The sequence below is a fragment of the Acipenser ruthenus genome, chromosome 3, assembly GCF_902713425.1.
Source record: "Acipenser ruthenus chromosome 3, fAciRut3.2 maternal haplotype, whole genome shotgun sequence".
Classification (NCBI taxonomy): Eukaryota; Metazoa; Chordata; class Actinopteri; order Acipenseriformes; family Acipenseridae; genus Acipenser; species Acipenser ruthenus.
Window position 1 is genome coordinate 72,180,621 of NC_081191.1, and position 12,985 is coordinate 72,193,605.

General features: G+C 37.8%; 1 protein-coding gene across 2 annotated transcripts in view; it reads left to right on the forward strand.

Annotated features, from left to right (window-relative positions):
* Positions 1–844: 844 nt before the first annotated feature.
* The window catches only part of LOC117394518 (beta-1,4-galactosyltransferase 6-like), a 53,458-nt gene continuing 41,317 nt past the window's right edge, over positions 845–12,985 (forward strand). The window contains exon 1 of one of the 2 annotated variants that reach the window (XM_059016362.1): positions 845–920. Coding sequence is in view for 1 of the 2 variants with exons in the window: in XM_033992848.3 (XP_033848739.1) it covers positions 11,432–11,546 (115 nt within the window). In the remaining variant the exon portion in view is untranslated. Of the gene's footprint in view, positions 921–10,615; positions 11,547–12,985 lie in introns of those variants that run through there. The other variant, XM_033992848.3, reaches the window with a different exon arrangement.

Below are 12,985 nucleotides of genomic sequence, written 5' to 3' on the forward strand. Positions count from 1 at the left end.
TCCTTACACTATATTCTACACTTCCATGTATATTTTGGAAGTTAAGAACTATTTTGAATGTATATCTCTTTTATATTGATGCATTGCTATAAGGTATAGGATTTGTTTTAGCTGTGGAGAGTGATATATTGGATTAGTTAGGATTTAGAGGTGGGCATTTTTAGCTCTTTGCATGCATGGCCTACAGGCAAAACATGTTATAACCATAAAAGTATTGAAGTGTTAATGCTATTATACCTGTGAAGGCACTGGAATACCCAGATTGCCTGTCAGCTGGGATTCAATGTAATGTGTAACTACTCAATCAATTTTTAAGCATTAAATAAACCAAAGGGGTAATAATACTACTCTGATTTGTTAAAACTTCAAATTGAATGAGTCTGTGTGATTTTCTTGATTGTTTAAAAGTTATGTGGATATGTTGCAAACCCAGTACACGAACAATCCACTTACAGGAGTCCGAAACATCTCTATGTTCTCCTAAACATCTACTCTTAGTTTAAGAGTGTGCTTAGAGTATATATATATATTGTGAAGACGTGTATGTCCCGGACCATCATTTGGAGGCATTAGGACCCTGGGGTAAAGGGACATATACTCCATCTTGGTAAATGTTTCTGTCTCTAAGGAGTCCATCTTGGTGAAGGACTCTTAAGTGCTTGATTGTTTTGGTAATTTTTTTATTGATTGTTTATTGTTTAAGTGTTTTTTCAGTTGGGCTAATTGGGGTAATTAGAGCCCCTTTAAAAGGGACAGGGAGAACCTGTTAAAAAGGAGAGGAAATAAGAGAGAGATAAGAGAGCACATGCGAGAGTGTGTTTGTGTTTTGAGTTTGTTTGGTTGCTTTGTTTAATAAACGCATGCTACGGCGTTTTCATTACACCCTGGTTTCCTGGTCGGTGTTTTGAAGAGAAGACAAGGTACTGCACCCACTGATTTCATTACAATATATATATATATTGTGAAATAGCGGGTTGTGTGAGACAGCAGGGAGGGGGTTAAAACCTCCCTGCGAGAGAATGCACCTTTTTTGTTTGATTGTTTTGCTGTTGTTTAGTTTAATTGTTTAATTGTTTTATTATTAATTATCATCCACACCTGGGCGTTATGGGAAAATTAGATCCTGGTGCGGGGTTTAAAAAGAGAGCAGTCAGTCTGCTCGAGGTTGCTGAGTAGAAGGAGGCAGAAGGAAGGTGCTCTGTTTCCGAGCAGTCCTGAGAGTAAGTGCTTTGTTAAGAGTGTTAGTGTTGGTTTTGGGTGTCAGGTAAACGGCTTAGTCCTGCAAGTTAGTCAGGGAAATACGTTCAGTAAGCGCTCCAAACGGAGTTAGGTGTTTGTTTGTATTTTGTTTATTTTGTTTTATTTTTGGGTTTATTAAAATAAGAGCGCGACAGCGCTGAAAACTCAATTTCTGTGTTTCTGGGTCGTATTTTTAAAGGGGCACGAACCCGAGTGAGTGCAATCTGGTTCACAATATATATATATATATATATATATATATATACATATACTCTAAGCACACAATATAAAGTATAATATAAAGTACGTGCAAATCTGACACTGGGTACATTTTTGATAGCCTAACCTTTGACCAATGAATATGATATACAATTTTAAACTGCATCAGCCCATGTCTGGCACAAATTGAAGAGTGTATCCGCATCAATATGGAATCCCATACAGCTTCTTGTAGTTCTATACCGAGATCCTGTTCCCACAATTTTTGAAAGTGTTGAAAGTAAAGGAGTTTGTAAGATAGAGATAACAGAATATATCTTAGATATTGCACCCTTAGGATCAGTGTTCAAGTATAAAATAGTATCAGTGATGGACTTGGGGGGCATACAGGCAAATTGCATTGTTCTAGCTCGAACAAAGTTACGAACTTGCAGGTAGCGGAAAAAATTGTTTTTTGGCAAGTTACATTTTTGGCAGAGCTGTGCGAAGGAGGCAAACTGACTGTTAATGTACAGGTCTGTAGCAGGGGGAGACCTGTGCTGACTCTTCTGATGTGTTCATAGTGCTGCAGGGAGAGGGCAGCAGCCCGTCAATATCCGCCTGTCAGTCATGGCAGTGACACGGAGAGGGGGGAGAGTGGGTGTGCGGACTTTCCTTCTCTCTGAGTGGCTGAGAGGCGGGTCTTGGGGGAATTGCTGGCCCTATAAGTTAACATTCTGCTGTTCCCTCAGCTCTGCCCTCCGAGGTGTAAAAGGTGTGTGGAAGCGCTGGAGAAAAATAAGCAGGGACGGAAATCCCAACAAGAAAAATAAATAAACAAATAAATAAAAGAATTAGCGGTAGTGGGGAAAACTCTTGGGCAGCCCCGGTAAAGAGTGTATAGCAGGCTGAGGGAGCCGCTAGTGTAGGACGGAGACCTAGGCCGTGCAGGTAGCCACAGTTGGGGGTGAAGCTGCCGAGCGCAGCACCTTGCATTTGTAGTTTTGTTTACTGTGTTTTATTTCCCCTGTTCCTTTCGCCTTTTGATTATTGCTTTGTTTGAAACTCTGTACCCTGTACCGCCCCGGTATAGTTGTGGCTCTGTCGCTACCATAGCTGGTATGGCAGACCACAGACAACAGTGCCCTCTGCGGGCTGAAAAGAAATTAAGCTCCCATAATAAAACTGGGCACCTTGCGGTGTTCCGGAATTACTTCTCTGTGTCCTGTGTGTCAGTGAATTACCCACCACCCTTCCACATGGTCTTTAATAGATTTAAGACCTTTGGTGTGTCAAATATGAAAGGCCACGTTGCCCAGAGAGGTGGGAAACAAATGGTTAGCATCTAGTGGAGAGTTAATAGAGAGAGAGACTGCTGTCCATCAGAACTGTATCCAAACTCTTAAACACTGTCTAACAAGAGAGTTTGTGCTAAATTTAGTTAAGAGTAAAGGGAGGGAAGAGCATAGCAATGCTGATTAAGAAATCAACAGGAGGCAGCCTCCATGTGAATCCACATTGGATTAGCATATTTTGAATATTAGCTGACCAATAATAAAACAGAAAATTAGGTAATTCCAAGCCTCCCAAAATGTTTGGTCTCTGAAGATGGACCTTACCACTTCTGGGATTTTTTGGTTCCAGATGAAGTAAAAGATGTTCTGATTTAGCAAGTTAAAAAAAAGATTTGGGAATAAAAATTGGAATGCATTGATCCAAGAACTTTGGGAGTATATTCATTTTAATAGTGTTTATATGGCCAGCGAGTGAGAGGGGAAGTGAAGACCAATGACTGAGGTCTCATTTTGTGCTATCCATTAAGGAGATAAAATTGGCTTTAAAAAGATTACTATGAGTGTCACTGCAATACCCAAATATGTAAACTTATCAGAAACAATTTTAAAATGCCAGTAGCAGCCTGGCTTCTGGCAACATTGCAGCCCATTGACCCCTTGTTGCCTCTGTTCTTGGCCCAAGACTTTGAGCAAGACTTTTGGGCTTTTAAAGGGGGAGGTGGCCTTTGAGGCCATGTGTGCTGCAGACAAGGAGGGAGATGTGTGGCAGTGTTCCCCGCCCCTGTGCGTATCTTTGTGTTTAATGTCGTCTGTTATATGTGGATATAGTGGTGCATGGGATATAAATGTGATTTAAAATATATAGTTGGATTGCACAATCACTCCATGTGCAGATTCAAATGTGAATTAGGATGGAAGCACAGGGTGGTGTGTTTGAGAGTGGAGAGGAGAGAATTAGAAAAGTATGTTTAGTGTTGGTCCGTTTTGTCTGTTTATTTTGGCTCAAAGTGCAGTGTGCTGTTTTGTTCAACTGTTTTATTTTCTGTGTATTAAAAGGCACAAGCAAGCGCATTTCACCGTATCACCTCACGGTGCTGTGTATCTTCCTGGTCTGATGTCACCACACACTCTTTGCTAAAATTTGCAGGCCAGTGTTTTATTAAAGTTTAGAACCTTAGGGATAAGAATCAAGAGGCTTTCTCAGCTGGAACTCTTGGCAACTATGAGAAATTAGGTCATTTTGATGACATCATCAAGTTTAAGAAAATAAATTGTGAAAATGTGTTTTCATTTTATTTTCCTGACATTCCAAATTTGAGTGTGTAGTGCATGCGTGGTTCTATAGGAGGGCAGCAGCCTTGTAAGATCCGCTTGTCAGTCATGGCGATAACACGGAGAGGTGGGGAAGAGGGTGTGTTGGCTTTCCCTCTCTCTGAGAGGCTGAGAGGCGGGCCTTGGGGGATTGCTCGGCCCATAAATACTGTGCTTGGTTATGCATTCGGGTGGCCAGAGAGAGGATACCCAGTGATGCTGGTGAGACGCCAGTGTAAACAAAGACCAGGCAGGAACGCCAGCGGTTGAAGAGAGAACAAAACAGGCAAGCATGGCTGAGGAAGACAGCCCACCTTAAACAAATAAATCAAGAATTAAAATGAGTAAATACGTATCCAAATATAAATGCACTTTTAAGGCTCTTCTCCACTGTGAACAGGATTAAGACAGCTGAGTGAGCCTCAATGCTGACAAGTCGCTTGAACATGCTCTCTCCTGTCGTTTGAAAGAGACCTGTGCGACTCTCTGGAGTATGACTCTATAATTGCAATATTCAGCAGCAAGCTCTGACACCTTACCCTGTAAGATGGAGCGGAGATGAGAGGATACTAACTAGGCAATGGGAAGTAGGGTTGCCACCTTTTCCACAGACCAAACTCAGACATATTTCTCAGTCAGTCTAGGTCTATCAGAACTGCAGTATGCTGTAATACAGTTTAATACAATCTCACCCGATCTCTGTACAAATCAATAATCATGCAGTATACACAGTATTGTGCTCTTGATATTTCTAGCAATCGAACTTGCAAGCCAGACAAATAGTAGCTACATCATGGTACGTTAGAGGCTAATCTTACCTGAGACAAGTAGCTGTAGTTATGAGTAGCACCATGTCAAATCAATGCAATTTCTGAAGCAACAATCCTGTCTACCTGCTTTTTTTTTTTTTTTTTCTACAAATAATTTTTCCAGACAGTCACTGGATTTTTGATCTTAAAAAGCCCATTTGTGATGGTCAGAATTATTTTACAGCCATTGTGTCATGGCAAATTCCACCCTCCCCAATAAATATTAATAAACATTATTAATAGACTTTAAAAACTATGGCACTATCATTTGTGTGTCGGTAAAGAGACAACATGAGTAAAAATGTACTCAAATATCGAGTTTTTCAATATTACTAATGGCTACTGCTAGATATACAATGCACATTATACATGCATGAATATATATGGTTTAATTACCATTATACATCGTAAGTAAAACATTTTACTGTAAAGGTTATGTATTTAATCACACGCAGATCAATGTAATGTAAAGCATTATTCATATGTTGGGGGCACAGTAGAATGTACAGATCAGTACTAAACAGTATATTTCTAATAAGATAGTAGAAATCCTTTAAGCAACTAACGTACCGTATAATGGCATTCAATTAGCTGATTTGCTGACGAGGCTAAAGTTGGGTCCTTATTCGCCTGTTTCTTTTTCGTCATTTCTTATTCAGACTTTGATCTGCTCCAAACTGAATGATTGGCTTTGTATGTAAGAGGTTAAATCACGTTAGGCTGCTAATTTCTCCGTGGATATTTATAAAGGAGCAGCTCCTAAACAATGTTTATTTGTTTTTTGCTCAGCCCAACACTGATTTCAGGGTCAGAACAGCTAGCACACATGGCACACATTCCAATGTATTATAATTGAATAAGTAACAGTGTATTTTGGGGGTTAAAATCACATTGGACTGAAAATTTATCTGTGGATATTTATAGAGGGGCAGCTCCTAAACAATATTCATTTGTTTGGTGACATCAAGGGGTTCCCCCTGTGAGAATCAACATTGCAATCAGTGGCCCAGAGCGATTTAACTCCCAAAATACCCCAGTTACTTATTCAATTTGCATTAATTGGATAACATGCCAACTCGCTATCTGTGCCGTGTTTGCCATCTTTTTTTGCACCCTGAAATCAGTGTTGGGCTGAGCAAAAAACAAATATTGTTTAGGAGCAGCCCCTCTATAAATATCCACCGAGAAATTTTCAGCCAAACGTGATTTTAACCCATTAAATACACTGTTACTTATTAGTAGTAATACACTATATGCCATATCACCATGTTAATTTTTAACCAATGAGAATGCAGCATTTGGTTTTGGAAGGTGCCCTTAGCTAATCAGGATTGACCGGAAGTCTCGCCTCCCAGTTCTGGTCATGTGTTTGTAGTCTTTAAGCAATTCCAGAAGTCCTACCCTCTCATCGTGTCACGTTTGTAGTTTTAATGCACTTTTGGAAACCATGTTCCATGATTGTAGTTTATCACATTAAAATGGGGAATTAAACAAAGGTTTGGGGTATTATTTTTTTAATTTAAATGTATTTTTAAGAGTGAAATGGGGACAAACAGGGGAATACATTGTTTTGTTATATGTGTTATTTAAAAAAATAAAATAAGCTTTTTAGAAAAATAAAATAAGTTTGAAAACAGGGGTATATAGTTTGTTATATACTTTATTTCAGAAAAATAAATGGGTCAGCAAAAATATGGAAAAATAAGACTTTTTAGAAAAATAAAAATGTTTGAAAACAGGGGAATACAGTTTGTTAAATAGTTTATTTCAGAAAAATAAAATGAGCAGTAAAATGGGTGAAAACAAAAAAATGTATATTGTTGAAAAATAAAGCCAGCTTGAAAATGTGAAAACTAACATGTATAAAGTGTTGAAAAACAATTAGTAAATAGGGAAAACAAATGTATAAAGTGTTGAAAAGATAAAGCAAATTTGGAAAATACAATGAGCTGTAAAATGTTAAAAACAAGGTTACAATGAGTGTACTTAAAAATGAAAAACAGTTTAAAAGCAGAGAAATGTTAATTGTTAAAACCTGCAGAGAACAGAGAAGCGTGTCTGTTGAAAAGACTAAAAACGTGCTAAACAGTTTATTATTATTATTATTATTATTATTATTTATTTATTTATTTATTTCTTAGCAGACGCCCTTATCCAGGGCGACTTACAGTCGTAAACAAAAATACATTTCAAGGATCACGGTACAAGTAATAATACAATTAAGAGCAAGATAAATACAATGACTTTGGTTCTAGCAAGTACAAGTATGACAAAATACAATTCAATAACGGAGCAGAAAACAGTGTCAGTGATAGTTACATCAGGATATAATTAAATACAAAATACTACAGATTAAATAAAATTTGACAGATTACAGTACTCTAAAGTACAGGATTAAATGCAGTAAAATAGGGGGCAGATAAGAGCAAGTAAAGTGCATTTAAGGAAGAGAGATAAGAGTCCAGGGGGAAAAAAAGAGGAGTTCTACAAGTGCTGTCTGAAGTGGTGAATCTTAAGGAGGCGCCAGTATGTGGTCAGGGACTGGACAGTCCTGACATCTATAGGAAGGTCATGGGCAGCAGTGTGGAGTAGTGGTTAGGGCTCTGGACTCTTGACCGGAGGGTCGTGGGTTCAATCCCAGGTGGGGACACTACTGCTGTACCCTTGAGCAAGGTACTTTACCTAGATTGCTCCAGTAAAAACCCAACTGTATAAATGGGTAATTGTATGTAAAAATAATGTGATATGTTGTAACCATTGTAAGTCGCCCTGGATAAGAGTGTCTGCTAAGAAATAATTCATAGTTCCACCACTGCAGGGCGAGGGTGGAGAAGGAGTGGGCTCTGGAGGCAGGGGAGCGTAAAGGAGGTAGAGCCAGTCTTCTAATGCAGGAGGAGCGGAGAAAACATTTTAAAACATTTCTTGACCACCACATAGATAAATAAATAAAAACCTTATTTTACACAGCTTGAGACCCAAGCACAAGTTCCAACTTTGTTACAGTGTATTTGCTTAAAGAAAACAAACATTTTTAAAATAAAATGCTACAAACCTTAAATGTGTCTGTGTTTGTCTGTGTCTGAGGGAAAGAGAACACTGTTGTACACTAAAGTGTGCCCCGCAGGAGCTAAGTGCGTCGCTCGAAGATAAGAAACGAGGGGGACTCATCACTGGCTTACAGAACCGCTGGTCATGTGCCAAGGGTGTTGCTGGTACGTTTATTCGAAAATAAGAAACGGTCCAGAACCAATGACAAATCTTTGCAATAAATGGTAAAAACAAGGTTGCAATGCAGTTACTTAAAAATGAAAAAACAATTTAAAAGGGGAGAAATGTGAATTGTTAACACGTGTAGAGGCTGCATGTCCAGAGCTATATTGCCCTGACACAGAACAGGATGGCTTTAAACAGAGAAGTGTGTCTGTTGAAAAGACAAAATGTTTAAAATAAGGAACAACCTGTTTAAGAAACACAAATAAATAAATAAATAAATAAATTAAAAAAATAAAATAAAATAATAATGTGAGACCCTGTATACACTGTTAAGTTAACATTTTAAAAACCTTATTGCATTATTTATTTTACACAGCTGGATGTACAAGCATGTGTAAAACAGCAAGGTCGGCTTCTGAAATGTCTTTACCAAGTGTCTTGAGTTTAAAATATTAAAATGTCCAATAAAAAAAAAAAAAAGAATACAACCCTACAACGACTATCGGCTACCGCTATGTTAGACTTGTTACAATGTATTTACTTAAACTGAAGAAAAAAACTGTTTTAAAATAAAACGCTACAAACCTTTTCAGTGTCAGTGCTTGTCTGTATCTGAACAAACTGAGAGAATTGCGTTTGTGGCTGGCAGTTCCTCCTGTGTGCTAAGGGCGTTGTGGAAGTGCCACTACCCCTTCCTGTCACATGTTTGTAGTTTTTACACAAGTTTTACCTCGGTTAAAACATTGTTTACAAAACATTTTCAAAATATTGACAACAGGTAGACCTACTTGGGGCACACACTGTAAAACTATTCACTTTTTTTTTTTTTTTTTTTAATTTCAGGGCTTTCAAACTTTGGCTTTCATTTCCAGGAACAAAACTGTGAAGTGTAAGGGCAACAAAAGTGAATAGTTTTACAGTGTGTGCCCCAAGTAGGCCTACCTGTTGTCAATATTTTGAAAATGTTTTGTAAACAATGTTTTCTGATGAATAAAATGTGTTCATGGTTTTTTAATTTCAGTAAACATAACTGATTTACTAGAGCCACATTTTTCAGCACTGCCCAGTAGTTCATTGGAGAACATTGACACAAAAGTGTTTCTGAAAGTCATGTGAATGTACTCAAAAAAATCCTATCAACAGATTTCGCCACAAGATTCTCACACTATAAAGCACTTTAATGGTAACAGTCAAATGGTTTTCAAATGCTTTGTCATCAGAATCTTTTTCAGTTCAGAAAAGCCTTGATCTCTGTGTATTTTCTTAGTCCCCTCTAACAATTCACAGGCACGACATCCACGGTCTTGTACAACCAGAAAACACTGCCTGCAAAACAAAGACTGTTAGCCTTGTTGTTTAAGTCGATCAACACAGCTATTTTCAGTGCTTTTCAATACATATTTCAGTTCGTACTACTAAATGCATGTGTGCACCACCATCCATATTCCAAACAACCGTCAGGACTAAACGTAGCCTGTCTTAACCAGCAGCTCTGTGTGACAGATAAATGACATTTTACGTGCCCTGTGCTAAGAACTCCCCAACAATTGTTTAATTGCATTGCCGATTCTCTTGTGAAACTGGCTGGACAACCTCTAGATATCAGCGCAGGATGCAGCAGTTGGAGGCTTTGAAATGCGCTGTTAACTTCTTTAGCTGTCTTGTAATAATAATAATAATAATAATAATAATAATAATAACAACACAAAACTGCTTAACATAACAAAGAATAGTCTTGCAGATACCCAGTAGCAGGCGCAGTTTACACAGCCTCAGAGTTTCTGATCGCATCATAAATTCCAAATTTCCTAAATCCATTGATGGAAATGTCTGTTCTGCTTTTAATTTTTTTAAGCAAACTGGATTCATCACTGCCATTCTCATATTAACTTTAACATCCGACACATTCCTTCCCTTGTCCAGCGCGCGCTTCTTTAACCTGTACCGCATACCACCAGTCTGTCAGAGGGCGGGATCGCAGACTGTATGCCACACTCTGATTGGTGGAAGTATTATTGGCGATCCAATCCAAAGCGCCAATAAAGTCTAAATAAATTCCATTCCAAAATGTCCAGTTAAACGGTATGCCAAAAAAAAAATATTAAAGGAAGATGTGTGTTTTTTATGCGTTTCACTTAAAACCAGACATTAGGGCGTCCGGGTTTGTTAATTCCTGCCACCGGGACACAGATGCCAATTCCCGGGCTGTCAACCCGGACAGAGGGAACCCTAATGGGAAGTCATTTACTAACTTTCATTATATTTAATAATTGCTTACAATGTAATATTTCTGTGTTCTCGCTGGTTTGGTGACGCTTCCTGCTTGGTTTTTAAAGCGCATTCACTGTGGATATATGTACATTTTTTTTCTCTAATTCAAACATTTTAGGATTTACAGGGGAAATATTTGATGTACTGTATTTAAATCATTTTTTGCAATGTAAACTGTTTCCTGTGACGTCAGACCTTCGGTCATTGCCCGTCCACCCTAAATTGGGGCCCACCCACATTTCCAGTCCTAGCTACGCTACTAAAACAAACATGGGCTTCTACATCTGACGCATTAATGTCAACGGAGCACGCCCCCTTGACTCAAACAGTGTGACTCACCCGCTGACCCACCCCTTGGTCCCACAATCCTTTACCGCAGTCTGAGCCGTTGTCATAGTGAAGCAGGAGGGCGGGGGGAGAAAGTGGGCTGGCTACACCCACCGGAAACAAAGTCCGCAACATAGCAGCAGCTATGAATTGGAACGAAACCTGACTTCAAATTTTCTCTTTAAAAATATACGGATATACGGTTTCCAGAATCACCGTTCATCTGGTGTTCTTATGTTGTACATGAGATTTAACCGTAAAGATTTAGACAAGACAGTTTTTAAAACCAGCAGCTGATCAGTGAGTGGGAGGGAGGGGAGAGTGCAGAACCATTTCCCAGGGATCACTATACAAACCAGGCTTTATTGTCGGCAAAAAAATAAAGTGCATTCAGGGAGTGATATAGTGCATCGTACGCCTTTTAAAATAGCTATTTTTTGTTTTTTGTTTAGACTAACCGGTAATTACCGATATCATTCCTTGTCGATGATGTTCTTATGGTATTGAGCATCTTTGACAGGGACTTTTTCTTTTTTTAGTCTGGACATTTCTTGCTCAGTAAAGCAATTCCTGTTTTTTTGTGGCTACATTGCATTTTCACTGCATCCACCAGCATTAAGGATGAAGACTGTATCGGCATATTTTTTTTTTAAATAAGTATATTAACACAGTTACGGACCTTGTACATTTAAAGTTTTTTTTTTTCTCTTATGGGATTGTGTTTTTTTAATTATTTTTTTTTTGCCTAACCCAGGCTTTGAAGCCAATATGCTTAATCTGAAAAGGTTGCTGCGGGTCTCAAACCGCTCCTTCCTGGCCTTAATTTTCTTATTTTCCTTGTCTACATCGTGTCTATATTTCATATACGTGGCCCCTGGAATAGGTAAGGATGCTTTTTATTTAATATTCCAATACGAGACTTGAAAAGAAAGGTTGTGTCCTACATTATTACTGCATTTTTTAAAAATGTACACATCACCTCAAGCTCAACATACACGCCTTGAATTGAAGATTCCGCATGGTTTCAGAATTACAAAATTTAGTTCAGTTTATTTTCACAAAAAGACAGTGAGGCCGGATGTTATGTGACGGGTGTGTGTACAAAACGATCAGTGATGTGCTGCATTGACAAGGATTACGATATCGCTCACAATACGGGTGTAGCATGAGCAAGTGCACCCCATGAGAGTGGTTCTCAATCCTGGTCCCTGGGGGACCACTGCCCTGCTGGTTTTTGTTCCAACTGAGCTCTCAGTTACTTAATTGAACCCTAATTGAACTAATAATTTGCCTAATCTGAGTTCTTAAATTATTTTAAACAGATGGAGATTTCAAGTTAAGTATAACATTGTATAATGAACTTAATCTCCAATTTCTTATAAGATACACAATAGAAAAAGGCAAGTTAAGCAAATTATTAGTTGAGGGTACAATTGAGGGTTCAATTAAGTAATTGAGGGCTCAGTTGGAACAAAAACCAACAGGGCAGTGGTACCCCAGGATCAGGACTGAGAACCACTTGGCTTTACCACGCATTTGTTGCATAAAGGGGATTCACTTGGGATGGACGATTCCAGAAATTTGAGAGTCAAGTCAACAAAATATAAATGGTTTTATTTTAGTCTTAAATATTGCAAATAAACAAAGTGTTTTTACATGAAAATAGACAATTCAATTCAACAAATAAGGAGTAGAACATTTTTCTAAAATAAATGTTTTAAACTTTTCAGGCTGTTTCCCTTAAATGTTTCAGCAATGCCAAACCCTATTTATACAATTCACAAAAAGAAAGTTTTCAATATGTTTTAATAATAAAACTGGTGTAAAAAAAAAAAAACAAACAAAAAAAAAAAACATTTAGTAAAAATAAATAAATTGCAAAACATAACAACAATAAATTGAATAAATAGTAACCAAATAACATTACTGACGTCAAATAGTAAGTTTTACAAATACAGGAGTTATTTTTGTATAAAATATAATTAATTTAAATATGAATGTGATTCTTTTCTTTACATGTGTATAAAACAGATGACAATAAACTGGCCTTGTGTACACACATTATTCTATATAAAATACATTTTTAAAAAAAAAACAGAATTCAACAGCATTGGCAAGGGAACAAATTTGTATTTTGATATCGGTAATTACCTAGCACCAGTAGTTCTATTGTGTGTGGGTAATTCTGAGAGGAATAAAGATTTGAAAATGATATAGACCCAGAAATATCAGAAGTGCACACCTTTATTGGAACACCCTTTCCAGTGTCTTCCAGTTTGTACCTTTTTTTTTTAATCCATTTAATCCAATTAACATTACTGA